This window comes from Aspergillus sclerotioniger, assembly GCF_003184525.1.
Source record: "Aspergillus sclerotioniger CBS 115572 chromosome Unknown BO94scaffold_43, whole genome shotgun sequence".
Taxonomy (NCBI): Eukaryota; Fungi; Ascomycota; class Eurotiomycetes; order Eurotiales; family Aspergillaceae; genus Aspergillus; species Aspergillus sclerotioniger.
The window spans coordinates 140,694-167,077 of NW_020291033.1; the positions used below are offsets into that span (position 1 = coordinate 140,694).

Genomic DNA, 26,384 nt, shown 5'->3' on the forward strand with positions numbered 1-26,384 from the left:
CATTCTGGTATCGGCCTCCAAACCATCTTGTTCCCCATATTGGATCGCTTCCGTCAACTCATTTCCAACAATCGTCAATTCCGTGATCATTCACAATCATGAATCTCCAAAAGATTGTGGCTCCCAGAGAAATGGACCCCTACTACAAAGAGCACCAAGACCCCTATGGTCCTGGCGATGTGCGTCCTACAGCATCACATATCATAGCGGTTAATGGTATGCACGATAAATGGCAGGACAAGGTAGTCCTTATTACTGGAGCTACCGGCGCCATTGGTCTGGAAACCACCATAGCTCTTCTTCGAACGGGTGCCCATATATTCATAACCGCACACAACGAAAACGAGGGCCAAGACGCGGTGGAAAAGATCCTCAATCGATGTGGCCCCAAAGCGAGAATCGACGTCCTGCCACTTCGCATGGAATCTCTTGATTCGGTGAAGCAGGCGGCTGACGAGTTCCTGAGGCGCAGTCCTACTTTGAATGTTCTGATCAACAATGCAGGTTAGTATACCTACCTATCATGCTCTGCATCATCACTAACTAGCATAGGGATTCATGAAGCCCCACAGGCTCTAACAATGGAGGGATTCGAAAGCCACTTCGGTATCAATCACCTGGCGCACTTCACTCTCATCACGAAGCTCCTCCCCGCTTTGAAGGCCGGTAGTTCAAGTGCCTTTCAGTCGCGGATTATCCAGGTTTCCGATGATGCCCATGACCTCATGCCCGTTGACTTTGACGATGTCAATTTCGCAAAGAAGAGATATATCCCGTTTCTGGCATATGCCCAGTCCAAGACGGCGATGATCTGGACCGCCAACTACGTCAATACCGTGTACGGACCGGCTGGGGTGCACGCACTCTCGGTCAATCCTGGCAAGGTGTTGTCAGGTCATTACCAATTTTTGGGACCTGAATGGTCGACCTCGTTGACGGATGGCAAGGGGGCCAATATGGTAAAGAACCCGAAGCAGGGGGCTGCAACCACGGTGTGGGCTGCTGTGGGGAAGGTCTGGGAGGGAAAGGGTGGAGTGTACCTTAGTGACTGTCGGTTATCAAGGTGTCCACCATGCTTCATTGACGGCCTGGAAGGATTCCATATGCGCTGGACGCATGATAGGAAGAATGAGGAGAGGTTGTGGAGGTTGAGTTTGGAGTGCATAGGGATGGCAGAGCCCTTGATTGAGGGCATGACACCTAGCTCCCATTGCAATATCCCAAACCTAGGTCTTCCGGTGGCGATGGAAGAATGAGTAGCATACTGATTGGTTAGCAGTATCAAAGGTTGTTCAATTCAGGAATTTACTCATTTGAATCTGGCGATAACAGTTCACTTCATACATAATGTAACCCTCATTGTATTGAGTCAGTAGATAACGAGACACCCCCATGTTGATCCATACACTTCCATCCAGTCCATACTCACTAAGAAATTCCCCAAACAGTAGACCCAGCAAGTGGATCCAGATCCAGCGGCCCGATAAACCCGGCCCTCCCGAATAGCGGATCCGCAATCAACCCTCCTATCACAGCAAACCCAGATGGAATTTAGATCCCTCAATAAACCAATCACACCCCCCCATATTCCTTCTTCCACCACCCCCTAAACATTCCCCAACCCTTTCACCGCCAGGACACCAGATACGTGGACTCAATCCAGCATACTCTCCCAAATAACTCCTCCATCAACCCCCCCCCCTCAATCTCCCAAATCAACACAATGCCCCCCCCACAAACAACCCACATCTTCACCCTCCGCGTCCAAGCAGGCACCGAATCCCTCAACGCCAGCCACCCCCAATCCAAAATCTCCCGACACATCACGTCCCTAGTAGGCGGATTTCTGCGTGGCGTTCCCGGCACCCGAGCCGAAGGGTTCAACGCCACTCTTGTGACGGGCGGCAGTGACTGGGTTCTCCGCGACGAGGCGTCGAATATTATTCATCTCGATGTGCGGACGCAGGGACGAACGGACTCGGGGGATGGTGTGTATATTCAGTATAAAGGGCATTTGGTGTTAGATAAGCAATCTCGGAAGTTTATGAGTCGGGATGGTGATGCCGAGATGACGGCGTTTGGGGATCATGATTGGTGGGTTGTGGTGGGGTTTGAGGTTAGTGGTGAGTGTTACTGTTTTTTTTTTGGCTTTGTTTTCTTTGTGGTTTCCTTCTTTGTTTGTTTTTGTTTTTGTCCTTTTCTTTCTGTTTGTGGACGGTGCTGATTAGTATAGACCCCGGGTATGAATGGGTTCAACGGACGATGTTCTTCGGAAGAGGTCGGTTTTATGTAGAGGGGGATCTCCGGGCGGTGGAGTATGAGGTTTTTGCGGTTCAGAATTGATGTTATACACGGATTTAGCTGGGTAATCGGGTTTCCATTAACGGGGGAGTGGATAAGTATTTGTATCTTCATGGGCAAAAGAAGATGGATGGTTTAGTTGTGGACCAATAATTCAACTTAGACTTTCAAATGGTCTTTCAATATAGACTGGGGAAATCACCTTGACAGTTTGAACGGAAAGGTGGAGTAAGAGACTTGAAGCAAAATTCCTATACGCGTATCCAGATGGAAATATTTCCCTAGCCAATGAGACTGGTGTGTGGAGTGGGGCGTTGAATCCGTGATTTGTGTGGCCTGTGCATACGCGTATCGCTATGGCCTTGCCCAGTGCCTCAGGCCGCCGCATCAGATCCGTGGGTCAAGGTTAAATTCCAGATTCGACCCATGGTAGTATTCTGTTTCAATAATTCAATGGTGCATTATATTGGGAGAAGGACTGATTCATTCAACCAGCCAAATGGCTCATACCGCTTCAGATTTCTTTTTCTCGATTTTTGTGAGAGTCAAAAATGGATAAGTTCGGGTATCACATAATATATATATAATCCAAACAAACAGATACAAACAAACTGAACAACGAAATAAGAAACATTCAGCGTCAATACACACACAGCCAAGATCAGCATACACAAAGCAGATCATACCCCATCATATCCAGTAGGGGCAGTAAGTGGCACACCGGTATCCAAATCCAAATACCCCAGCAAGCTATTCGGATACCAAATAAAAAAGACAATCATCACAATCACCATCGGTACACTATCAAAGATATACATCGTCCACTCATGTTGCAACGGATACCCACCATTACCCATGATATACTCGATGATGCGAAAGACCGATCGAATCATGATCAGCGAGCTGACCGCATACAGCATATAGATGGATTGTCGCCAGGGCAAATCCCGATTCAGCGACTCCATAGTAGGCGTCCGACGAATACGTCTGAAGAAGACCACGGCAGTCAACCAGAAGATAGCGAAAGATATGAGCTGAATTGCCAGGCCGACAATCACGCAGATCTTTGAATATAGTGGATATCCAAGAACAGATAGCGAAGATGAGTTTCCTTGGACGATGAAGGATAGCACATCGCCCCAGACGAAGGTCTTGGTGAGACGGGAGATTCGGATGACAGAAAGATGTTCGCCTCTCACGGAGCGGATGATTCGGCCGAGGGTCATGTAGATGGAGGCGGCGAAGAGGGTAGGGCCGAGGAGGATGAACATTTGGGATACGATGTACGGACCCATGGATGTGGTGTTGCTGTGGGCGGCTGCGCGGCCGATGTAGCCGATGATTTCGACTGTTTGGGTCAGTAGGGTTAGCAGGTGTGCGAACAGATTGCAGCAAGGCTATGGTGGAATGGTAGACATACACACTCCGCCAAGGGTAAAGGATATGCAAAACCATGTTCGGGTTGTGAAAAGCTTCCAGGAATGGAGGGCCGTGAGAGCGATGAACAACAGTAGGAAAACTACTGCTGCTCCTATGGAAGGAATGTAGTACCAAAATTGGTAGGTACCACGAGTTTGAAGTTCAGCCATGTTACTCGGGTGTTAATTAAATCAAACACGAGAATGATATCAAGATTGGATCAGAAGAGGAGAATAAAACGGTATAAATAGGCATGGGGGGCAAATCTCTGTGGATAACAACAACAAAAGAAAGGAGGTTGGTTTTATCCTTACCCACTACGTGTGAGATTTCAATCTCAATCTCACAACCATGATTATATTTAGAAAAACATTGGAACAGAATTGGTTGTATCTAGTGGCAATTTCTGATGTACTAACTTTGCTAACCATTTCAGGTGTTTCTATACGCGTATAGGGCTGCCAATTGTCCGGGTGGATCCACTCATCGGTTTTAAGCATATCCTCTGCACCAATCAATCAGACTGCACCAAATCATGTTCCAAACTTTCTCAGTCTTGATAAGACCACTAGACGATGTACTTAAATCGCACCATGGAACGTTTAATCAGCCTCATCAGTCCATGAAATTTCTATCTTTGTCATCAATAAATAAACTATCAGAGACTACTCTAACTCTTTTCGACTACGGGGCACGAGTCTGCTGTCACTTCTTGATATAAATTCTTAGGAAATTGTGATATCCATTGCATCATCTGAGAGATCTATTTCCGCCGTTGTTTACGGGATTTGAATACAGCCATCGTGTTCGTTCTTTCCTTCTGTTATATTGGTTCTTGTGATGATCGAAAACTGTAGTGTTTGAGCTGTCTGTTGGGAACCATTCGGTTAGTATTTTTTTCTTCGCATTAGTGTGTTTCCGCCTTGGGACCTTAATGAATCGCTATTGGGTAGTGAATTCCAAGGAAGAGAATCATTGGAGATATTTCTAGAAAATTCGAACAGATAGCAGAGAGCTTTATTTATGTTGAGGTCACTAGGATTTATTTAATCATGGTACTTGGAGAGCCCTGATCGTTTTCAGAAGGCTGGGTGGTGTCTTTTCTCAGAAGTTATCATGCTAGCGGGATTAATTCCATGTGGAAGACACATTGTAAATGTCAAGCTGGACATCCTTGGTATATCCACCAGTCGACACCAACCGGGTATGAATTGCATCGCTGCTTGGGAAGATCTGAGCCGTTAGGGTAGTCTCGCCCCGACCACCGAACACCTCAACGCTGGACCTATCGACATAGATGCTGAGCTTCACTACGCCAGCGTCACTCGGTGCAAGAGGTCCGCGATAGACACTAGCGAATGTATCGTCGAACGATACGTCTCCAGACTTGGTGCGATCGACAAAAACCTCCTTCGTGTCGAAGTCGTAACCCACAAGGGTCTGCTCGGTGAAGTTGGCAGAGGCTCGCACAGAAATTGCGAACGTCGAAGCATTTGAAGCAGCAGAGAAGCTCAAGTCTACCTTGATTGTCTCTCCGGTGGTGTTCACATTGATAGAGCCTTCCGGGACGGATTCGTAGGTGTGCGAATAGACCGGAGCCTTGCTCAAGATAGAGGACCAGGCTTCTTGGGGCTGTTGCACAAGGGTTGTCTTGTTGGCGATGGTTTCCAGAGCCAAGTGACGAGGAATTGCCATGGCACTGCGCCAGGGGTATGTGGGGATGTTCTCTCCATACTGCCAGTTATTCATCCATCCGATGTGGACGTGGTCGTCAATGGAGAGCCCATTGTAGCCAGCCGCAGCATAGAAGTCCGGACCCCAGTCCATCCAGTTGGCCGTCGAGTTGCCCGGATATATACTGTCGGCGTCAGGAGTGAAGGTGGTGCCGTCAAAGTCACCCACAAAGTACTGGGTTCCGGAACCGACAGTGCCCGGGGGACCACCAGGGTTCAGCCCGCCGGTAATGACCCATTTGGTGGACTTTCCTCCGTCAAGGGGCAACTTGAAAAGTCCGGGACATTCCCAAACGCCGCCTTGTGCGTTGTAAGGTCCGAACTCACCCACTAGCTTCCAATCTTTAAGGTTGTCAGAAGTGTAAATCGCCAGTTTATGCAGCTCGGCCAGACTCGTGACAACGACCCACTTGTCGGACTCGTCGTGCCAGAACACAAAAGGATCACGAAAGTTTTGGTATTGGGCTTCGTATGGGGTGGGAGGGTTGGGAATAACTGGATTGGCAGCATCGTATGTCGTCCATGTCAGACCGTCATCAAGACTGTAGGCGATGGACTGTGCCTGCTGGTCCACCTGGACAGCCTGACCACTCGGCAAGGTCTGCGCAACGGGGTACTGGTGATAGCGTTAGTATATGCAATCCAGGGGTTATTCAATGGTGGCTAGGCGTACGTAGGAAGTGTACATGGCGATCAACGGGGTCTTGCCATCCTTCCCAAAGCCACTCGTGTTATTCACATCAGCAACGGCGCTTCCGCTGAAGTACATCTCGGTGACGTTGCCGCCAAATCCCCGGGCCAGAAGGGCAACCGGCTGCTCTTCCCAGTGGGTGAGATCCTTGCTGGTAGCATGACCCCATGAGATGTTTCCCCACTGGATTCCGCCGGGGTTGTATTGGAAGAACAAATGGTATGTCCCGTTATGGTAGAGGAGCCCGTTGGGATCGTTCATCCAATTTTCCTGGGGGGAGAAATGGTATTGGCCACGGAAAGGTTGATCATAGTTGAAAGCATTTGCGATACCTGCCAAAAGACAAACGGGGACCGCCTTTGAGAAATGAACCATTGTGAAATTTATGGGAACGCAGTTTGTGAGAGGATGCCTGAAAGTTCGCACGCAGGGTGACCATCTTTATATGAGCCAGCCAACTCCGAGCCCATCATGCCAACTCAGTCCGGATGGGTCTCAAGAGCGGTCTAGTAATCCTAGGCAGACAAACCAATCCTGCGGGAATTGTGAACGCTCTTGCAATAAACTCTTTGTCATTCCTTGGCAATTCGTCGTAGGCTCATATCTCGGGTGCACCATTGCGAGCCAAGGTAAATAGCATCCCGCGATGATGTTTCCAGGTAGGCAGACCCCCTGAATCTGAATTGAAAGGTACAGCAATTTGATGTCTTTCTATCAGATCATGTCTTCTGTAGAAGAAACGAGTTGCTCTCACTCCCACAATATCGTATAGATACCCACATTTGCGTTGTCTGGCTGACTTCCAACTCCAGGGTTATGACCCACAGGAGGAGCCCACGCATCATACGAGGGATACAATGTGGCATCGATGAAAGACCTACCCCTCAATAAACGGCCTTGGTCGTCAATTGTCACCCCACACCCTTGTGGGTAACGAGGGGATTAAAAGCTCCCATTATTCAGGCTACCATGTCCCAGAAACCCAATTGCGTCTCAGATTGGACGGCTTTCGAGGCCAATGCTAATTGTCCCACCAAGCCACTGATATCACCTTCCTCATTAATCATCGGGACGTCTTCAACAATGAGACAATAAGGACTGCCAACTATGCAGTGCCCCGCAATCTTCACATCCGAGTGTACCGCTCTGGGTTACTTCGGAGAAACTCCACGCTTCGCTCGGCGAAACTGACTGCATCCCACTCCACACTTTATTCCATTGGCCCCGGATTGCGGGGATTCGCCGACTGCGGAGAAATATCGGGGTAGTTCGGGTCATGGCCAATCAAATTCACGGAACTACCCCGGGACCGATGTCGGCAAGAAGCGCTTTTTCGGCTATCCGGAGAGAGTTGAATGATTGTGAGGGGTATCAACGGCGGGGATGGAGAAGCAGCCGGCTATAGATGGCAGTGGAAGCACTCCCTCGCCAGTGGGCCGGCATTCACTGATGACTTGAGCAAGCAACCTTTGCGAACGATCCCTCCATTCGATCGGTATCAACGTATATGCTCTTGACATTGGAGCCTTCCTGTCCGGAGTGTTAGATTGCAACGAGTCGGGATTCCTACAAGAGGGCAAGCAAACCAGTCATTCTCTCGATTCCGGGCTCCAGTCCCCATAGCGACCTTCGCTAAGCCTGCGCCGAGGAGTGGGGGTAAAGAAAAAAACCAATTTTTGCACACTGTATAGACCCCCAGAGACATCCTTAGAAATAGGGTCAAATATATGGTATGACCTCAGATATAGTCGTGGGTGGGTCGCGAAAAATATCTGACTCGACTTTGAGATGCATTGGGCAGGAGCGAAGAGCAACTAAAAGAATCATACCATGTCATATGTGTACATTGTTGTTTTCTCGGAGGAAACTGTGCAATTAGACAAATGATGAAGAGCCAATTCCCATACGTGAAGTTTCTTGGTAAGTTCACGGTCGGAAAGACTTTTTGTTCTGTTGCCGCCAGGCTCAAATGGAAGAATGCAGAGTTCCCAGATTGCTTCATATGAAAGGGATTTTCTTCGGTGTAGTATGCAAAGCCGAAATTACCACCTGGTTTTGACTCTTCTTCTATCGAGTCGTGGCCATCCATTTGTAATCATATCTACAACCCGTCAGACAGTCACTCCCATGTAGATATTCCAGACCAAGTACCTCGCATCAACAATTGAAATCATATCCTAACTGCCTGTCACTCGATAATGAATGTACCAAATTTCGGACCTGCATCTGCCCACACCTCCAGATATGCTTCGGCAAGTCCAACGCGTCTGCTAATTCCATTTCGTGTCTCGAGTACCATAAGCTGGATCTTGAAGGCGATCGCTAAACAGGTTCGAGTCTCAAACACTCGAAGTGCGACTCCTGCGGAATCTTGTGCAAGGACGTTGTTCAGTCCAAATGCGCGCCCGCTTTCATAGTCACCCAGCTTATCTTTGGTATAAACATCTTCCAAACCGAGTGACAGACTGAGCACATCATAGTGCATGTTACCGTCAGAGGCATTCCTGTGAAGCCTTTCCTCGTCCACCGCACGTTTCGTACACCAGGCAATAATACGACCATCGTCATTGCAAAGCTCTAATGACACGGCCCTCACACCTCTGCCCTCAGGACACGGCACCGGTTGCAGGCGTAGTGACTGCGTATTCACCAGGATTCTCCCCGGTCTAAGACATGCTTGATGGATCAAGCGTATAGGGAAGCTTTGACGGATGTCCTCGAGATCTTCGTTTGACGTGTCATGTGCCTCATGGAATAACATATTCAATGACTCCCACGTGGAGATCATGATCTCGATGTAGTGATTCCAGGTATTATCTAGACCGAAGACAGCGGGTAGTGACGCTGGAAAGCAGTCCTTTTTCCAGGCTGTGATGATGCCCAAGCCATAGGCCCTGATGTGAGGCATTCTCTGGTCGTCCCATGAACCGCAAGACTTATTTGTGATCGGGTTGTCTAAATTTATGATATGTAGTTTCTCATCGTTTCGGCCACGGGGAGAGATTGCCCATACCGCAAGTGGGATGAATAGCCCGAGGTGTTCAAATTCAATGACACCCATTCGACTAATCCATGACCATGATGGAAGGACCGAGTCTCCTGGCAAGGTTCTCTCTCGTTGGTCTTCGCTCTGTGTCATCCATAGAAGAGATTTGGTGAATCCAGACAATGGCAGGAAGAAATAATGGTCTTCCCCATGAATGGCATGGAGGATTCCAGAGAACGCGCGAAGGATATCAGACTCAATGGATAGGGTTCGCCTCGAGTAAGCGTTGACAAGTTTCCAATAAGAATGCGAAGCAAAATTCTTGGTGAGTAGAGTTTGGTCACGGAAGATGGTAGGGTCTTCACATTGGATGGCTTTCTCTTGATAACCTTCCATGAAAACCCAAGAATCCGAGAAGTGTATCATCCTTCGAGAAAGGTATGCTTCTTGTAAAGTCCACCCCCTAGTCGCCCATTTGGAAGCTGTAAGGACTTCATCAAAGCTTGGCATTTGCGCGATAAAGTGGATTCCCTGGGATGCAATGAATCCATTGGCCTGGCACCTTTTCTCAGATACCCCGGGAAGTGCATCATGAGCATTGGTGGCAGATATAGCAACAAGTGTGACAACGGACTGACCATAAATTTTATCCATTTTGTTGATTTGCTGTAATGCCTCGTTTGCGGCGCCAGGATCTTGTAAAATGCACAAGCGATCAACCCACAGATACCGTATGCCGAGCCTGATGCATGCAGTCATAACATCACGTATGGTCCGTGGGATTTGCTGCTGAAACTTTTCAAACAGACAGCCTTTCTCTCTCAGGGCTTCAATGTTGTTTGTGGAGGCCATAAGCTCTCCCTCTCTGGGTTCTCCCCATACATAGCTCAGGGTGGCATATTCGCACGGCGACGGAGCTTCCGTCACACAACCATGTTTTGTATCAACGACTCGGAACTGGGGTCCTGCGAATAATGCCGGCTTTGACGCTCGGTCGGCCTTGGTCAAATCACCGTATAGCCAGGTGGAAATCCTCTCCCAGTCTACCATTGGCGGAGGCACGTTCAACTTATTCCCAGGACCCTTCTCCACAACCCCCAAAAAGCGGTATAAATCCACAAACGTTTCTTTATCTGACATGGTTTATGGTTAATGAAAGGTTATGCAACAGTGTTTGCCTTCTATCTTTATTGTGGTTTCTTCCAATTCACACAAGTATGATATGACTTACAATATAGCTCAAGGTCGACCGCGAAGCGGTTGCCTTGAAATATATTGTCCTTCCGTTCAAAACGTAGGACTGCTTTCACACCTGGAGTAGAAAAATCGGCTATATTCATGGCCATTCCCTGTAATAGTCCACGACAGATTGCGCAGTGCGAAGAGGGACGATGTATGTCGTCTAGCCTTCCGAATTCGAACAAGAAACAATACTCGTAGAATGTGTGGATGGCTCCGAGCTTCTCCCAGAATATGCAGCTACAAAGGTGTCCAAGCCGCATGTGTTGACATATATCACAAAGGCTATCTGAGAGGCCATTATTGGCATCGCAGTTGGAGCATGGTCTGTGGAATATCTGCTTGCGGTATGTCTCACTTTGTTCAAGATCCATCGTGGAACAAGTGGGAGTCACCTCTATGGACACGCAAAGTGGGCATGTCATGATAGAAATACGGTCGTGGGCTTTGCGGAAGGGTGGTGAAATGGGGCGATTCGGATGATCGACCATGATGAGATCAAGGCCCGATGGTAAACCCAAGGTGAGAACTGAATTATGAAGAGACGGCGTGACGTTAATGAGGGGTTGTCAGCCAAGGGTGACGTGGCACACCGGATTGAAGCATGCATTATCCCTGGGTGGTGATACAGGTTAGAGTAATGCATCCCGCTGTAGCAGTGCGTACAACATCCTCATCGCTGATCTGTAAACCAACACTGCAGATGAGCTATGATCCACCTCCCCTTTACCACGATCGGCGTCTTCCTAAGTGCGAAAGATGAGATAGTAGCCGTCGTCGGTCAATCACACTTTGTCCCCATTTCTCAAATATAACTGGATGCGACAGCCACAAAGAAAGGGCATCTTTGTGATATTGCAAATGATGTGTTATATTGCGCGTGTCGAATGTGGAACTTCTGAAAGAGAGTGCCTGGGGCGAGGAGGATCCGGATTCATATAGAGGCGGGGAAGTCACTGACGCGGAGGTTCCGGTCCATGAATAGATGACGATTCCGGAGGGATTCGAAGGCCTTTGGGGAGCATTACCGCGCGGCTTTGTACATGGCACGTATTGAGGTAATGCATAAGCAAAGGAGATGGAAAGATCCAGCAAGATGGGAAATCGGAGAGACCGGGTTTTGGCATGTCCCGAATCCCGAATCCTGAACCCGAATTCCGATTGGAGCTGACCAGAAGAAGCTCTTGAGGGTGATTGATCAGGCCCAAGATGTCCCCCATCACGAAGACAAAGACACGAAGACCCCCAATCCAGGGAGTCGGAGGTTACAGCTGCCGACCACCGACTTTCATTTCTAAGGTCTGATTAATCCCAATGGAAGTTTGAAGTCATTGTTGATATTCCAACTATACCATCATCAAGAACATAACGACATCACCAACATGACCACCACAATTCTCCCCCTCACCCTGTACGGCAAAGGCGGTCCCAACCCACCCCGTGTGGCTACCATCCTCACCGAGCTCTCCATCCCATACACCACCTTCGCAATCCCTCTATCCACCGTCAAACAACCCTCCTACACCGCCATCGACCCCAACGGCCGCCTCCCTGCCTTCCATGACCCCAACACTAACCTCACTATCTGGGAGTCCGGAGTCATCATCCAATACTTGATCTCCAGATACGACAAAACCCACAAGATCAGTTTCCCCGAAGGCACCAGCAAGAGCTATCTCACCGCGCAGTGGATATTCTTCCAGGCTAGTGGACAGGGGCCTTACTAAGCAAGCGTCGTGGTTCAAGGCGTTTCATCTGGATAGGGTGCCGAGTGCGGTGGAATGGTATGTCGGGGAGATTAACAGGGTGACGGGGGTTCTGGAGGGGGTGTTGCAACAGATAATGGAGGATGGAGAGGAGGAGCCGTGGTTGGTAGGACGGAAGTGTAGTGTGGCGGATTTGGTGTGGATTAGTTGGCAGGTTATTATCACCAGGGTGATTACCAAGGAGGATGGGTATGATTTGGAGGAGTTTCCGGTGGTGAAGGGGTGGTTGGAGAAGATACTGGAGAGGGAGGCTGTCAAGGAGGTCATGGCGGATAACGGGCCGGTGGTGTAACTGGGGCGAGTGGTCTAGGGAAGAGTCTATCAGAGCTAGGCCTTGCGCTGGCTGGTCGTGGTCTTGTGCGCCTACAGAACTCCACTTTTGCTCCTCGTGGGCCCTATTTCGGTACCTTGTCCGAGCACAGAGATATCTTAGAAGCCACGAAGAAGATAATACCTCCATTAGCAGGCTTATCTACAATCCAAAAGCTCTCCAGACCTACACTATGGCATACCGATCTTCACATGGGCAATATTTATGTTTCCGAGGAAGATCCAACGACCGTAGTCAGTATGATCGACTGGCAATTCACCTCAATTATGCCGGCATTCATGCAAGTCCAGTGGCCAACCTTTCTCTCTCCACCAAATAACTATGAATATTGCCTGGTCAAGCCGGAATTGCCCGTAAATTTCAACGATATGGACGAGGATGAAAAAGCCTTCGCTAGGAGTGAAAGAGACTAAGCCTTTCTCTCCAAATGCTACGAGACAGCACTGGGAAAATACCATTTAGCATCATACGTTGCGCTCACTCATATCAATTCTCCCGTGCGGCATCTACTCTCTTTTTGTGACAACACGACAAAGAACGGGATTATACCACTGCGCGATTCTTTGACTGAGATTATTGAGAATTGGACGGAACTGGGTCTTGTAGACACTTGCCCTTTCCGAATTGACGACTACGATTTGTCGAAACATCAACATGAAGTGGCGCGATACAAAGATTGGCAAACGCTCAAAGGCTACACACAGGAGTTGCTGCACACAGATGATGATGGGTGGATCTCCCCTCAGCTGGATTTTGACAAAGTACGAGCAAGACACGACGAGCTCTTCCAGCTCTACATGCAACGAGAAACAGAAGTCTTATCTGAGGAAGAAGCAAAAAGGCTCTGGTTTTACACCGATAAAGCTGAAGATGGCTCCAACTCCACAGCATGTGCGAAATCTCTCATGTAAGGTGTCGCTGGATGCGTTGAATTTCCTTGGTTCGGGCTGGGACAGGGGCAATCAAGGCCTACATGAGCACGTCAGACATTCGATCATCTAAGGTCCAGTTTCTAATCGAGTAGCTATACGTTCAGCTCGGATTTCGGGTATATTGCCTTATATCATCAAAGACGGTTAACAGCCCCCCCAGCCCCACTGTACGCCTCCCAGTTGTCCATCCCCAACGATGATTCTTCCTAACTGCTCTGATGCTTCGGCCCATCGGAGTAGAACAAGCAATCGAGAGAAACTACTAGCATACTAGCGCTATCTAGCTGGACGAATGGCTCCAAACCCAAAGCCGTGTTTCCGCGCCTTGCATAGGCGCGAAGAGTGAGCGGCTATATCTTCCCGCTCACTCGCGACTGGGAGGTGGCAGCTTTTGCATTAGCGTCAAATTTACGCTACCCCTCTTGTTGTGCTGTCTTAGAAATTCCACTCCTTTCATTCACTGGCCCTACCTAAATAATATTGACCCCTGCATCCGATGACGCGTTCCTTCCACCCTGTAGGCACTGACCTATTTTAACAACCCACTCTCCATTATATTTAGAAAGTCCGGATAGAAATGATGGGACTGAGGTTCATAGTGCCACAACATTTCAATTTTAGTACCGAAACATTACACAGTAATCGACCCCTCCGTAATCCTCCGGGGTTCCCGCTACACGCCACCGACACCTATGTTCGTGTATAGAAATGACTTCTATTTTTAAGAATTCTAACAAGCCAAACAATGTAAAGGTTTCTATTATAAGCTTTCAATGTCATCATGGACATATATCTTAGCCCCTTTTGAATACTGCTAACTTCAGTTTGTTAAGATCTCAAACTCAAAACACTTGTTTGGAGAATCCTGCAGATGCCTTAAGTTTCAGGTGTTGATATACTAGAAATCTGACTTCACTAGGAATTTAATACAAACTTGGATGGTAAAAGCCGTATATAAACGCATAAATATCATTAGATTTTTAAAAGATGTAACTCATATCTGTGAAATCAAGTGTGGTCAGGCGTATTTCCCTAAAGATACCGTCCCGTAGTCAACCCAAACACAATATGGCGCATATGCTGAAACAACTCCTCGTAACTTGTAATCCTTTCCAGCAACATGCCCACAAACTCCGGCCCGAACGACCTCTTCTTTTTGATACCCACATAGTCGAACCCCTCCGGGTAGATCCCTGAATACCCCCAATCAATCAGCCATACCATTCCCTCCCCATCGAGTATCAAATTCCTGGGCATAACATCCTGATGTGTCAAAACCAGCTTGTCAAAATGAAAAGAGGGAACGTCCTCCGGAATCCTGTTGAATAATCGCCCGACATCCAATCTCCGATCAAACCACGCCTCCATCTCCTGTATCGAGGCGAATGGCCCAGCACCCTCATCAAGGAACATGTAACCGTGCGCCAGGCACCGTATATCACCCTTAGGGCCAGGAAGCTGCTGATACGCGTCAGGTAGCGGAATAGAGTGCAATGTATCCAACATCAAAGCCACTTGGTCGACAACGTCGACGCGCTTTTTCTGGCTCAATTCATCCCAGCAGCGATCGAGGGTTGTGCCGTTGATGAAATCCATTAGGATCAAGCATTTCCATTCGCCCCAAGTTTCAACTCTTTCGATATTGAAAAGCCGATGGACCCTAGACGCCCGGATTCTACGTGCTCCATTTTCCTCTCCTGCCTTGGCGATAAAGTTTAAGATGTTGGCTTCGCCCGGTTGTGTGTTTGGACCGCCCTTGAGGATCAGTGTTTGTGACAGGCGGACAATTTTTGTCCCTCCAAAATTGTGATCAATAGGTGCAGCTTCAAACAGTTTGGTTAGGGTCTCGTCGGAACTTGGGAGATGTCACAGCCATCGAGGGGGAACTTCTGGGGCTCTGTTGGAGCTTGGCCAGTCGCAGGCTTTGATAGTACTATTTCTTAGCTTAATCACAGGGGTGAGGTGAGAAGGAGTTCATTCACCTCTGTTGTAACATGGACGTCTATACTAGCCATTTTGTGGGTGATTTTACATAGAAGCTAGAACGTGTTTAAGGAGATGAATCGATGAATTGTTATGAACTGTGAACAGTTGTTTGGGCAGCATCAATGCAAACTAGGCAAACATGGCTCAGCAGCAATTCAGTCAACCCTTTTTTTTGGAGGCTTCGCTGACAACTTGATTCTAATTTATATTACTCTTGAGGGCACATTCGTGGCTCATGACTTAATATACTCAGTAGATTACTTGCCATTCTGTCCGGCGCTTCAGCTCAGCCACAGACAACAAACACTCCTCTCCCCCGCCCCTGTGGAGAATGCAGAACCACCCCAATCTGCTAGCCAAGATCCAATCATCCTGCGATATAGAAGAAGTAAATCTGTACAATCGGTGTGGATCATGATCTCTCTGCAACTTTACCGATATGGCAACTCCATGATGTAAGATATTTTCGGTGGAAATGAACTATATGATAAATATAAATGGACCTAGCTGGCACAGTATAGGTGAACTAGGAACATGACAGATCTATTGTTTTTATATTCTTGCTTATATATCATCAACGGCTCGTGACTTTCCGGTTGATCTATCAATACTCATCACCTAGACTTCCCAGTGCCGTACGATCTTTTTGCAGGCCTTTAGATGATTTGGCACCTGTCCACAAGGGGCTTTGTTGGTCATATAGATGAGATACACACTGTATTACTACTAGAAAGAAGGGCAAGGGTACGACCACCAAGTAATACTGGTTTATAACACAGCCAGCACCAAAATATATATATGAGCCTAGCAGCTCGAACAGTTATTAGCTGGATAGTTCTGAGTCATTGAGGCATTCCCTGGCAATTTTCTTTTTTCAAAATACATTTAGACGGTTGTAACACATCAATAGAACATTAACACAAAGATAATAGTAATCAACCAGGTGACCATCACCAACAACAAAGTACCCCTCACTCCACATCTCCCACCACCCCTCTACACATCCTCATCCATCATAACCATCCCCATCACCAACATCATGAACATCCCCTCCCCTCCCTTCCACCCCCTCCAATTCATCCCCCCCACCCAAGAACCCACCATCCTAACCCACCCAATCACCCACCTCCTCATAACCGCCCACGAACCCCTCCCCCGCGGCGGCAACCACTGGTGCATCTACCTCAGCACCACCACGCCCACCACCTCCATACAAATCGACATGACACCTTCCTACACCGTCCCAGGAACCACCAACCCCACCGGCAGCAAAGGCATCATGATCATCAGCACCCAACCCTACACCACACCTCCGCGCGCAACAAAAGCCTTCCGAATCGATATCCACCCGGGATATAAAGTCAAAGACTTGGTGGACTTGTTGACCAGTGAAGGGAGACATCAATATGAGTTTACTTCTGAGGGCGAGGGGTGTAGGTTCTGGGTGGATCAGGTGGTCGAGTTGATTGCGGAGAAAGGGTGGGTGGTTGATGATAAGCAGGTGGGGGATGCTAGGGAGGGGATTTTGATCAAGTGGCCGGCTGGTGGGAGGTATGGGCTTGTGGTGGGGAGGTATTATGATTGAGGGGGTGTCAAGGAGCTTATATATCTGGCTTCAGTGTGAGGGGTTTCTGGATTCTATAATGAACGGACTGTGTCGGATATAGGGGTAGTGGCAATGGTTCATGTCTCGCTGGAGGTATAGCGACTGGGGAGGTGTTTACAAGGACGGTCTGGTTATCCAAATGCCTCGGGATATGGAAAGTCGGTGCTCGCTGCTTTCTAACCCATGAATAAGAAAGAGCCAATGTCTATCCCAAGCGGCCCTTTACTTACTGGCTTCGGTCCCCGCGTTGATGTCGGGGAACTGGAGTGTGAGTGTTATTCATATTAATTATATTAGTATCAGATGTATAAGAGTAAGTATTATTTTTTGGTTGATTATGTATTCTACGGTAGGAAGAGATGGTGGATGTATTACAATGACTGAATGCTGGCTACTTATGGAGAAGACATTAGGAGATGATGAAAGGGAGGGGCTCATGGAATTGTCTCTTATTGTCTTGGGTCATCTAACCCGGTTGATAGATGTTACTGTTATTTAGGATATAATGAAGGAGATAGAAAGTGCTAAGATGTAATGACAGGCCATCAGATCCATTGTTTGGAATACTAGCGTTGCTCTTGAATTCAATTTGATTTCTATATATGTTGTGTGTGTTCCCTAGGTATAGTTGACCATGCTGAAGGAAAATATACAAGCTTGGTCATACCGAACCCTCGAATACCATCATCTGGTTTATCCAACAAAAATGCAGAAGCTTGGTATATCATGATGGCTGCACTCTCATCCCGCAAAGCTTCCTACCAGGTCATACGCGCCAAGCAATACTCTAAACCTGAACATTCTCCATTAAACAAGATGGTCCAATCCTGATCGGGGTTCCAATCAAACCATGGGGTGAGGGGGAACACTTTTCCACAGCCATCAGGTTGCACCGTACATCCCTTGGGAATGCGGATCAACAAAGCTGTCGGAGCTAACTCGCATTTTCTGCAAATGTAGTTTTCGGGTGGCACAATAGCTGGCGCGTATCCACACGTCAGGTGGTACCAAGCAAGACATTCGGAGCAGCATATAAGAGGTATATCCGTCTTTTTGCCACAGCAGGGAATGGACGAGCCAAATTGTTTGACCTGGAAGTTAAACTGAGATACGGTGCAGTTCCTGTAGTATGATCGCTCCATTGCCGGAGATGCTTGTGCAAATGCGATAGTATCCCTGGGCTCTAGCTCGCAGATCATCAAGTCCAGAAGCTCGGGGGGTATGACTCGCTTCCATGATTCATTGACGCGAGTATGCGTCCCGTAAGGGGATGTGAGGACTTGGGCGAGTGCACGGAATCCGGGCATGCACTCCTCGGAAGACGTCGACGTGAGTAGTTCCATTGTTTTGGTTGATGAGAATCCGTCGCTGCATACATGTAAGAACGCAATGTGGCGCAGAGAGATGACGATCACACGCACGGCTTGCTTCCTAGGGTGGAATTCATTGAGATACAACTTAGCACGCTCAATGGCCCTATTTTTTGCTGTCTGTGAGGCGATATCATCCTGGAGAACGATGAGATGCTCGTGAAACCAGTATATTCCTTCTTTGGGATAGTTCCAAGTTGGAGTGGGTAAGCTCTCATTGGTCCGCCTTGGTTTGCATTCACGGGCCGCTTCGAAATCCCAGGCAGCAAGGCGCAGAAGGTCCATGGTTAATGCTTGAAAGACACCGGTATCATAATTCCATGTTCGGGGATCGTCCACGTATATTTGCCAATGGGATTTAAAGTCTTTGAAGAATTGTTCCTGGACCTCATGCATAGGCTCCGGGCTGCTCAGACCTAGATTGAACAGTTGGGCGGGGAGCGGTCCGTCACTAGTAACATTCGATGGAATGGGGCAGTCATCGAGGGCATCTATAGGGGGCTGTGCTAGGGCATAATTTATCGCTTCGTCAGAGATTCCGCAAAGATTCATTTGTACGGATCTAGGTCTTGGGTCGGCGAATTTTGTGATTGTGAGAGACCCTGCATCCAGATCGGCCGTGTATATGTAAGCTCATTCTTCATTTATGGGGCTCGGAAATGGGATTCCCTCCCAGGATTCGAGACCCCTGCGGTCATCACCGTAGTTCTTTGCACTAGCTAATATCTCCATCATCTCCTTGTCCCCCGGGAGTGGTGCCAAGGGGGTGAAAGGTATCAGTGGTCTCGGTTTGTAGCGACGATACCATTTTCCTGTGAGATGTGTTAGTAACTTGACTGCCCATGGCCGACTATCACAGACCATTGATTTGGAGGTTCCAAAGTACGTTAGGACGTTCTGGAATTCTCATCTTTCCAATAGATTCTTGTTCGTTGAATGGGAAGAATAACTGCCCTCCTTGTACACGGCCTGACTTTCGCGGGATGCGTGACAACTGCGAGCACAACGTTTGTTGCAAGCCTGATAGATCGGTGACGAATCTTTGTGAAAGGAAGACAAGGAAGTGTATTATATAGATGAGCACGGTGACCATCTGACTCAGCAATGCAGTGGCGTTACGGAATTATCCTTGTATGTCAAAGAACATTTGCCGAAACTTTCTTTGTATACACCAGATGCATCCATATGTTTCAAGTCTATCCCTCTCCATATGCCCATCATCCGCCAGTTTCTTCTCCATCGGTTAGTTGCGACCTCAACAGAAACAATAAACGGCACCTGCTATTCAAGCGACCACAGGTTATCGAACGTCCATGCGGATGGGTTGCCAAAGAAAAACTCTCCCAAGGATAACTCAGGGTTTTCAAAGCCATCCTAGCACCTGTTAGCGGAGTTAGAGTTTTGACAAAGGAGACATCCTACCTGACTTATATTTGGATCGATAAACGACGCATTTGCCATGTCAGTCGCCGTTTGTCCCCAGTCATCTGGTGCCGCCATCTGTATGGTGTGAGTAAGTTGATCAGCGTGATTCCTGGAGATCGTACCTGATCTAAACGCAAGGGAAATAGAACTTCCTTCGCCTTGTGTAAATCTTCCTGGTGTGCTAGGATCCGGTGGTATTGCCTGACCACTCGCTCGATGGCTTCCTCTTTCCGTCCAGATTGGTCTGTGGGGGAAAGAACCAATTGAAGGAAGGTATACGCTGCGGAGATGTACCAGTAGTGGGTGTAGCCTGTACCAAGGCGTGTTATTCTCTGGGAGAGCAGGTCAAGGGCGCTGTTGACGTATTGAAGAAGGGTGTTACTGTTGGAACCGAGGAGGTTGTCTGTGATGTGTCAGCACACCAGAGTATGGAGATCAGGGGCAAGTATACATACTCTGAATCGTAGCTGAGATATATAAATTATGGCAAATCATCAACGCTGCCCTAAAGTGATCAACCCGCAGAAGAAGAAGGGCATGATTGCCCGATTTGCTCAGCTGATAGTGCCTCTCAATGATCTCACAGGCGGCATTGAAACACACCATCTTCGACAATGTGTGACGTGGATTACTATCAGTTTGCCTCGCAAACGGTGCATGAAACATGATCAGGCAATGACGCAGCTGGATTTCGAGGAGAGTTCTAGCCATTTCAGAGGATCCGTGATCATCCCATTTTGGGAGTCTCCGGAGCTCATTCGTGATCTTTTCTTCTTCATCCATAACATCATCATATGTCCATCGAGATCCGATGTCATTAACCTTTGAGTTGATGGAAGTCCGAAGCGAGAACGTAGCTGCTGAAATGTGTAGAAACGAGCACTTGGTGTACTTTCCCCACGGCTTCGACTCGGGCAGTAACACCCCCTCCACCAACAATTCCTCGTCGTCAATATTAAGCGGCGTGCTGCTGTCGGACGTGATGCCCGTCATTGAAGAAGGCATGCCCCGCTCTGTCGAAGCCTGGAGTTCCAATTCCAGCATCGTAGCCCATAACCGTTGTCGCATCTCCTGATCAAACGCAGAAACTCTTTCCCCCAACATCTTGGGATCACGATGGAATCCAGCCGACATGGCCGTTCGAACCAGCGTCCCTGCCCCAGTCCACGCCTGCTTCTTCTTCACGGCATTCACCTGTTTGGCCAACACCAACAGACATCGAATCTGCCATATAGCCAAATACACATGCTTCTGGCTCTGACAAGACAGCCACCATTCGGAAGCCTCGATCCACAATGCCGCACGCTCTCGACCCATTGAGCTCTCCCCAATATATTGCGTCTGCCCATCGTCAGAGATACAACTCACCGACGCCATAATCAGCAACAACAGCACCACAAACGCCGGCTTCGCAGTCCTCCAATCCTCGCGAAACGTCTCATACTCTTTTGCAAAGCTCGGGTAATGCAGTATGCGATACAACGACTCAAACGTCTCGAAATATACCCTAACATGCTCATCAATCGTGGCCTGATCCGGAAGAAGCCCAAAAAGCTCCCACTCGGATTTCGGCACTAATTCAGTCCGAGCCGTTTTCCACTTCGCCTGCAATGCTTTCAATTCGCGCTGAAGAGTCGGCAGTGAAGTCCGCTGCATGATCGTCTCTTTCATAAACGTGCGCAGTTCCTGGAACTAAGCCCGTTAGTCTCCACCAACCTTACACCACACCACAGTCAAGACTCACATGAGAAATCAGACTAATGGGATTACTACTCCCATAATACTGCGTCATGAAATTCTGGCCCCGGAAAATCGTCACCTCAGTTTCCCCAGCCCCGCCCTGCTCATTGCGAGGAACAACCTGCACGATTTTCTCCACCCCCGAACGAATAGCCGGCCGCTGTTCATTCGTCCCCGTCGCACTCGACGTCGCCCCAAGTAACTGCCACGTCCCTGCATTCGGAGTCGCCTCTAATGAAGACGAAGCTAACCCCGAGGCACGTGCTGCAGGCAATCGAGCCACCTGTCCCACCGCTTCCTGGTTCACAGGCGTATAACACGTGGATGTCGGTGAGGGATGTCTTAGCACATCTGCGGGCTCATCGTAGGAGCAGGAATGCGCTTGCCCGGCGTTTCGGCACCGAGTACATGCCGGCAACTCCCGATCACATTTGAGTTTGCGCCGACGACAATCGTAGCATGAGAGGGTTTTGCGCTTTCGGCGCTTGCTTTCGCGAGGTGAATGCTGGGGGGATTGGGATCTCCGAGGTTTGGGGTGAGAGGACATGGTGGTGAGATGTTGTGGTGGGTGAGTTAGATCCGGGGGTCCGAGGGGAGCTAATAAGGCTCGGAGATCGCGGAGATGGGCGGAGATTCTCGGACTTCGGGTCGGATTTTGAGGTTGGCTTATCAGATTAACACAAAATCAAACAAAAGCTCAAAAGGATATACTGACTCAGAGACATTCGAATATTCCTGAACGTTTGCAGTTTAAAGTGTCAGCATCTTCCTATCGCAATATAGCAGTAGAAGTGTTCAATTTCCGCACCATACTAAGTTCACCACGCTGGACCAACACTTCAGAAGACGCGATTACTATATTCCACCAAGTTACAAGCATGTAGACTGGTCCATATAGCTACTGCTATTTCAAGCCCAAAAGCGACCGCTAATAAGCCCCAGTGCATGAGATACCCGTCTGGATCTATTTAACCACCGCCATCAAAAACCCATCATACTGCTTCGCCCCCAGCGTCTGCATAACCACCGCCTCGACCCTCTCATCCTTAGCCACCTCCTCCACCAACGGAACCACACTCTCATCTCTCTCCTCCGGACCCACATGACCATAATCCAACATCGCCAGGACCACGTTATCCACAAAAACCACACTTCCCTTCCCGGTCGCCAATTTGACCCCGTAGTCGAAGTACTTCCACTGGTTCGGCCAGTCCGCATCGATAAAGACAAAGTCGAACCGCTGGCGCTCTCCACGCTGGATCTCTTCGTCCAGCTTAGGAAGAACATCCAACCCGGCGCCCAGCACCACGTCCACTTCCTCCGGGACCTTGATACCCGCGTTTCGCAGATTCTCAATCGCGACTTCGCGTCTGTCTGGATTGATTTCAATGCTGGTGACTTTTCCTCCCGTGGAACTGATGGCTCGTGCGAGCCAGATGCTGGAGTAGCCGCCTAGAGTGCCCAGTTCGAGGACGTTGCGGGCTCCGCTGCATGACGCGAGTAGGTTCAGGAACTTTCCTTGGTTGGCGGAGAGGGCAATAGGCGGGATGCCGTGTTTGAGACTGTTGTTGCGCGCATTGAACATGCCTGGGTCTTCGGGAGCAAGGTGAGACTGGACGTAGGTCTCGACGGTGTCGGCTTGGGTGGCTCTTTGGATGGACATTTTGGTGGTGCGCGGAAGCTTTGTAAAATAATACTTTGATGGAAATGTATCGATAAAGTAAACCAGGTGCTGTTGAAGGTTTGAGTGACGGTGAAAGAGAAAGATCTTATTTCTTCTTCTCTCTGGCTTTATAGGTTTGCTATTCAATCAATGTCCGAGACGCTATCCCGAAGCTAACATTATCAAGGCTGTATATCTCGGGGTTGCCAGTGCCAAGGGTCGGTTTCTTCGGACATCGAAAGTCTCCAGCTCTTCATTAGCGCAAGTCTGTTATCAATCAGCAGCTAATCAGGGTATATGCGCGTTTTCCGTTATCTCCGACACTAAGCATGCTCATGTCTCACGTCATGACGTGACCGACACGAAGACGGCCCGGCTTAACCTGCAGTCATGCCTGGATCATGACATCCGGAAGTATCAGATCCGAATAGCTCTTATTCCACCCTGTTGGCACTAGATGGGGGAGCACAAACGGGGTCATGCTGGTCCGAAGATCTGGGCTGTACAGGTGTAGCATCCAGTTCTTGAATTGAACCGGGCAGTTCGGGTGGAGTGTTGATTACATCAGATACTGACGGCATTCTGATAGGAGTTGGCTGGGATGACGTGGCTCCCTGTGCCTCGCTAGGTGCTTCAGAGGGCAATTCAACTGCCCGTTCAGACACTACCTCCGACGGCAACTCAGAGGGAATTGCTATCGTGACTTCAGCGGGTGGTTCCTCCGAAGCCAACCCACGACTCAGTTCCACGCCAGTGTCGTTGAAGACGTCCGATTGCAAGGCACGCATGAGCGCGCTGGCCTCTTCGGGTGGAGGAATTTCGCCGCCCAGCAACTCAGGTGCCTTGGCTTTATTTCCGTACAGCTTCCGGTTCGCAAGTCTACTCTCGACTAAGAGGCTCAATTCGGCACTTACACCACCAAATAAACCTTTGGTCTGCGCATAGGAAAACATTCCTATGACCCCACCAGCGCTGACACCGCTCGCAATCTCCCCATTCCGTCCGAGTGTACCCAGAGCCAGTGACACATTGATGCCCAGGGTTAAACTTCCCAGCTGTGCGAAGGTGCGTACAGCAAGGTCGTTCTGAAGAATGAAGACGAAGTCTGTCAATTCCACGCCGATTTGGCCCCCGAAGCCACCTCCGAGGGACATGATCGCTGACGGCGCAGACCAGGAGCCATCTTTCAGGCGCGCAACGAGGACACCAGAACCGATGCGGCCTGATCCGAGGAATGCGACCTTGGCGACAGTGAGGATTGCCAGGCCCTGCCAAACCGCCAGTCAGTTCCGCGGCCATGGGAAAGTATGACCAGTGGACTTATCGATCACCTACCTTCGCGCCGGTGAGAATCTTTCGTGGGATGGTGTGGCCCGGGCTATTGAAGGCATCGGGATTGGTAAAAGACTCGATGATCTGGGCTGCCTTGTCACACTCGCCTGTTTTTGTGCGGATCTTTGTTAGTGGCGGCAACTATTGTCTTGTAGCTTGGAGCAACAACATGGTGGAATCCAGATTGGTAGCAGTGAATAGACATACGTACTCTGCAAAGACGAGGGAAACGGGTTGTGGATTCCTCCAGGCATTGTGCAGATGACTCTCGCAACAAAGAGAGTGAAAGTGAAAGTGGGTGATTGTTGACGAGAAAGGTCCAGACCGTGGCAGATAAGGCTGGTTAAGGGGCACGTGTGGAGGTCACGGCTTGTCCCGATGCAGTAAGCTCAGGCTGCCCACAAGGCTTTCTGCATTTCCCTTTCCACTCTAGCCTGGACCCTGGGCCGCTTGGTTCATTTCCCTCCTCATTTTCTATCTTCTAGCAATCTCGTCCATGTTACGTGAAGCACAGATATATATCCGACTCATAACTGCAAAATAAAAGAGGCAACTCTCATTAGTGACCACCACGAGGGTAGCTGATGGTGTACGAATCAACCCATATATATATATAACCCGAAAACAACAGGAACTTGTCCACTATATCCGAATGATGAACAAAGTCTAAGCAGCAGACCTCCCCAGAATCCAAGTAGCAATATCGTCAGCATAGACTGGGACATTCTCAGGCAAGTCCGAATGCAAAAGATGGCTCCATCCATCGTAGGACTTGTGCAACTTCTCCGTCTCAGGTACGCGAGTCGTCTGCTTCTCAAACCACCTTTTGCTCGCATCGTAACTGGTACAATTATCCCCAGTTCCGTGCGCCAAAAACACAGACTGCACGCCATCAACCAGGACCAGCTTGCCCTCATCTAGGGCGATCATACGATCAAGCATATTAGCAAACATTTCCAGGGTTCCCGTGGCATGGTTCAACGGGTCCTCTTTCAGGCTCCGCTGCACCTCCGGGTCGCGCACTAGGGTTTCCACGCGCATTTTCTCCACGAGCTGGAAGCGCGGCAGGACCTTGCCTGCTAGTCGGCCCAGAAAGACCGTGACAGAGCTCGGGGTCTGCTCCGGAGTAAGTCCCATCAACGGCGCCAAGCACAGGATACCACGAAGGGAGGATACGAGTGGTTGATACTTCGGAGTCGAGGCGAAGGTGGCCACCAATCCACCGCCCATGGAATGATCACTGACGAACAATGGAAGCTCAGGGAAGACGTCGGTCTTCTGCGACTCGATGAAGGCGGCCATATCGGCCAGCGTCAAGGAGGTTGGCCCTGTGTTTCCCCGGTCGGACTTTTTCGGGGCCGAGCGGCCCCAGCCACGCCCGTCGATGCCAGAACAGAGGATACCATGGCGAGCCAGCAAAGAGAAGAAGTCGTTGTAGTTGTTGATGTGGTCACTGAAGCCATGGAAATGGGCCAACTTGGCCTTGGGGGTAGCGGGCTGGAAAGAGGTCAGAATGTCGCCGACCATGACGCTTGCTGGCATGTGACGGGACCTGACTTACCGACCACGTCTTTTGGTACAGGACCGTGCCGTCCGGGAGTTTAAACTCGCCTTCCGTTATAGTGATGTCGGCCATGTCGGAAATAGATGACGGTGTATAATATGAAGGGCCGATGAATGGAGATCTCAATGAGGGAGGATGCAACAACCGGAGTTGTCGCAATGGGTTGAATGACGGTCAGGACCAGCCTCGGTCGGCGTGAAAGAGATCGACGCGAGCACGAACGCCGCCAAGCTTGGTCGCTGCTGGCGGGCGCCTCAGGTGTCGAGTCCAGATCACGCGAAATTTGCATGCCAATTGCTA

At 49.2% G+C, this 26,384-nt stretch overlaps 15 protein-coding genes across 15 annotated transcripts; 5 read left to right on the forward strand and 10 right to left on the reverse strand.

Moving 5' to 3' along the window:
* Nucleotides 1-131: 131 nt before the first annotated feature.
* Nucleotides 132-1,256, forward strand: BO94DRAFT_478118 (retinol dehydrogenase; the record flags this gene model as incomplete). The annotated part of the gene is made up of 2 exons (XM_025608679.1): nt 132-504; nt 553-1,256. 2 exons carry the CDS (start codon nt 132-134, stop codon nt 1,254-1,256), a joined length of 1,077 nt encoding a protein of 358 aa, XP_025462312.1.
* Nucleotides 1,257-1,723: 467 nt separating this feature from the next.
* On the forward strand, nt 1,724-2,343 carry BO94DRAFT_527516 (DUF3237 domain-containing protein; the record flags this gene model as incomplete). Its single annotated transcript, XM_025610389.1, has 2 exons — nt 1,724-2,123; nt 2,234-2,343. 2 exons carry the CDS (start codon nt 1,724-1,726, stop codon nt 2,341-2,343), a joined length of 510 nt encoding a protein of 169 aa, XP_025462313.1.
* Nucleotides 2,344-2,869: 526 nt separating this feature from the next.
* On the reverse strand, nt 2,870-3,890 carry BO94DRAFT_560864 (RTA1 domain-containing protein; the record flags this gene model as incomplete). Its single annotated transcript, XM_025614186.1, has 3 exons — nt 2,870-2,912; nt 3,043-3,649; nt 3,722-3,890. 3 exons carry the CDS (start codon nt 3,888-3,890, stop codon nt 2,870-2,872), a joined length of 819 nt encoding a protein of 272 aa, XP_025462314.1.
* An 858-nt stretch (nt 3,891-4,748) lies between these two features.
* On the reverse strand, nt 4,749-6,519 carry BO94DRAFT_527517 (glycoside hydrolase family 32 protein; the record flags this gene model as incomplete). Its single annotated transcript, XM_025610390.1, has 2 exons — nt 4,749-6,069; nt 6,127-6,519. The coding sequence occupies 2 exons, from the start codon at nt 6,517-6,519 to the stop codon at nt 4,849-4,851; spliced, it is 1,614 nt and encodes a 537-aa protein (XP_025462315.1). The 3' UTR covers nt 4,749-4,848.
* A 1,813-nt stretch (nt 6,520-8,332) lies between these two features.
* Nucleotides 8,333-10,270, reverse strand: BO94DRAFT_550960 (HET domain-containing protein; the record flags this gene model as incomplete). Its single annotated transcript, XM_025613516.1, has 1 exon — nt 8,333-10,270. The coding sequence occupies one exon, from the start codon at nt 10,268-10,270 to the stop codon at nt 8,333-8,335; it is 1,938 nt and encodes a 645-aa protein (XP_025462316.1).
* BO94DRAFT_299889 (uncharacterized protein) lies at nt 10,017-10,977 on the reverse strand. The gene has a single exon (XM_025606731.1). It carries the CDS (start codon nt 10,858-10,860, stop codon nt 10,318-10,320), a length of 543 nt encoding a protein of 180 aa, XP_025462317.1. The 5' UTR covers nt 10,861-10,977; the 3' UTR covers nt 10,017-10,317.
* A 630-nt stretch (nt 10,978-11,607) lies between these two features.
* Nucleotides 11,608-12,185, forward strand: BO94DRAFT_540143 (uncharacterized protein). The gene has a single exon (XM_025612847.1). It carries the CDS (start codon nt 11,752-11,754, stop codon nt 12,094-12,096), a length of 345 nt encoding a protein of 114 aa, XP_025462318.1. The 5' UTR covers nt 11,608-11,751; the 3' UTR covers nt 12,097-12,185.
* A 520-nt stretch (nt 12,186-12,705) lies between these two features.
* BO94DRAFT_550962 (uncharacterized protein) lies at nt 12,706-13,377 on the forward strand (the record flags this gene model as incomplete). Its single annotated transcript, XM_025613517.1, has 2 exons — nt 12,706-12,865; nt 12,929-13,377. The coding sequence occupies 2 exons, from the start codon at nt 12,706-12,708 to the stop codon at nt 13,375-13,377; spliced, it is 609 nt and encodes a 202-aa protein (XP_025462319.1).
* A 1,053-nt stretch (nt 13,378-14,430) lies between these two features.
* BO94DRAFT_628598 (uncharacterized protein) lies at nt 14,431-15,413 on the reverse strand (the record flags this gene model as incomplete). The annotated part of the gene is made up of 2 exons (XM_025617492.1): nt 14,431-15,253; nt 15,352-15,413. 2 exons carry the CDS (start codon nt 15,411-15,413, stop codon nt 14,431-14,433), a joined length of 885 nt encoding a protein of 294 aa, XP_025462320.1.
* Nucleotides 15,414-16,423: 1,010 nt separating this feature from the next.
* Nucleotides 16,424-16,969, forward strand: BO94DRAFT_590585 (uncharacterized protein; the record flags this gene model as incomplete). The annotated part of the gene is made up of 1 exon (XM_025616043.1): nt 16,424-16,969. The coding sequence occupies one exon, from the start codon at nt 16,424-16,426 to the stop codon at nt 16,967-16,969; it is 546 nt and encodes a 181-aa protein (XP_025462321.1).
* Nucleotides 16,970-17,562: 593 nt separating this feature from the next.
* Nucleotides 17,563-19,301, reverse strand: BO94DRAFT_299930 (uncharacterized protein). Its single transcript, XM_025606733.1, has 2 exons — nt 19,222-19,301; nt 17,563-19,172 (listed from the first exon to the last, which is right to left on the reverse strand). The coding sequence occupies exon 2, from the start codon at nt 18,910-18,912 to the stop codon at nt 17,749-17,751; it is 1,164 nt and encodes a 387-aa protein (XP_025462322.1). The 5' UTR covers nt 18,913-19,172; nt 19,222-19,301; the 3' UTR covers nt 17,563-17,748.
* A 340-nt stretch (nt 19,302-19,641) lies between these two features.
* On the reverse strand, nt 19,642-22,072 carry BO94DRAFT_590587 (uncharacterized protein; the record flags this gene model as incomplete). The annotated part of the gene is made up of 5 exons (XM_025616044.1): nt 19,642-19,734; nt 19,783-19,860; nt 19,908-20,188; nt 20,241-21,477; nt 21,530-22,072. 5 exons carry the CDS (start codon nt 22,070-22,072, stop codon nt 19,642-19,644), a joined length of 2,232 nt encoding a protein of 743 aa, XP_025462323.1.
* A 377-nt stretch (nt 22,073-22,449) lies between these two features.
* On the reverse strand, nt 22,450-23,405 carry BO94DRAFT_299923 (O-methyltransferase). The gene has a single exon (XM_025606732.1). It carries the CDS (start codon nt 23,186-23,188, stop codon nt 22,490-22,492), a length of 699 nt encoding a protein of 232 aa, XP_025462324.1. The 5' UTR covers nt 23,189-23,405; the 3' UTR covers nt 22,450-22,489.
* Nucleotides 23,406-23,622: 217 nt separating this feature from the next.
* Nucleotides 23,623-24,774, reverse strand: BO94DRAFT_590589 (DUF500-domain-containing protein; the record flags this gene model as incomplete). The annotated part of the gene is made up of 3 exons (XM_025616045.1): nt 23,623-24,456; nt 24,524-24,627; nt 24,732-24,774. 3 exons carry the CDS (start codon nt 24,772-24,774, stop codon nt 23,623-23,625), a joined length of 981 nt encoding a protein of 326 aa, XP_025462325.1.
* A 286-nt stretch (nt 24,775-25,060) lies between these two features.
* On the reverse strand, nt 25,061-26,384 carry BO94DRAFT_628603 (acylglycerol lipase). Its single transcript, XM_025617493.1, has 2 exons — nt 26,082-26,384; nt 25,061-26,017 (listed from the first exon to the last, which is right to left on the reverse strand). Exons 1-2 carry the CDS (start codon nt 26,154-26,156, stop codon nt 25,187-25,189), a joined length of 906 nt encoding a protein of 301 aa, XP_025462326.1. The 5' UTR covers nt 26,157-26,384; the 3' UTR covers nt 25,061-25,186.

What these genes read in the sequence shown, in the direction of transcription:
- BO94DRAFT_299889 (XM_025606731.1), bottom strand. Translation starts at nt 10,860, where the DNA reads ATGGTCGATCATCCGAATCGCCCCATTTCACCACCCTTCCGCAAAGCC.
- BO94DRAFT_540143 (XM_025612847.1), top strand. Translation starts at nt 11,752, where the DNA reads ATGACCACCACAATTCTCCCCCTCACCCTGTACGGCAAAGGCGGTCCC.
- BO94DRAFT_299930 (XM_025606733.1), bottom strand. Translation starts at nt 18,912, where the DNA reads ATGAATCTTTGCGGAATCTCTGACGAAGCGATAAATTATGCCCTAGCA.
- BO94DRAFT_299923 (XM_025606732.1), bottom strand. Translation starts at nt 23,188, where the DNA reads ATGTCCATCCAAAGAGCCACCCAAGCCGACACCGTCGAGACCTACGTC.
- BO94DRAFT_628603 (XM_025617493.1), bottom strand. Translation starts at nt 26,156, where the DNA reads ATGGCCGACATCACTATAACGGAAGGCGAGTTTAAACTCCCGGACGGC. An exon ending in TGTACCAAAAGACGTGGTCG is followed by an intron (nt 26,018 to 26,081) that starts GTAAGTCAGGTC and finishes ACCTCTTTCCAG; the next exon opens with CCCGCTACCCCCAAGGCCAA.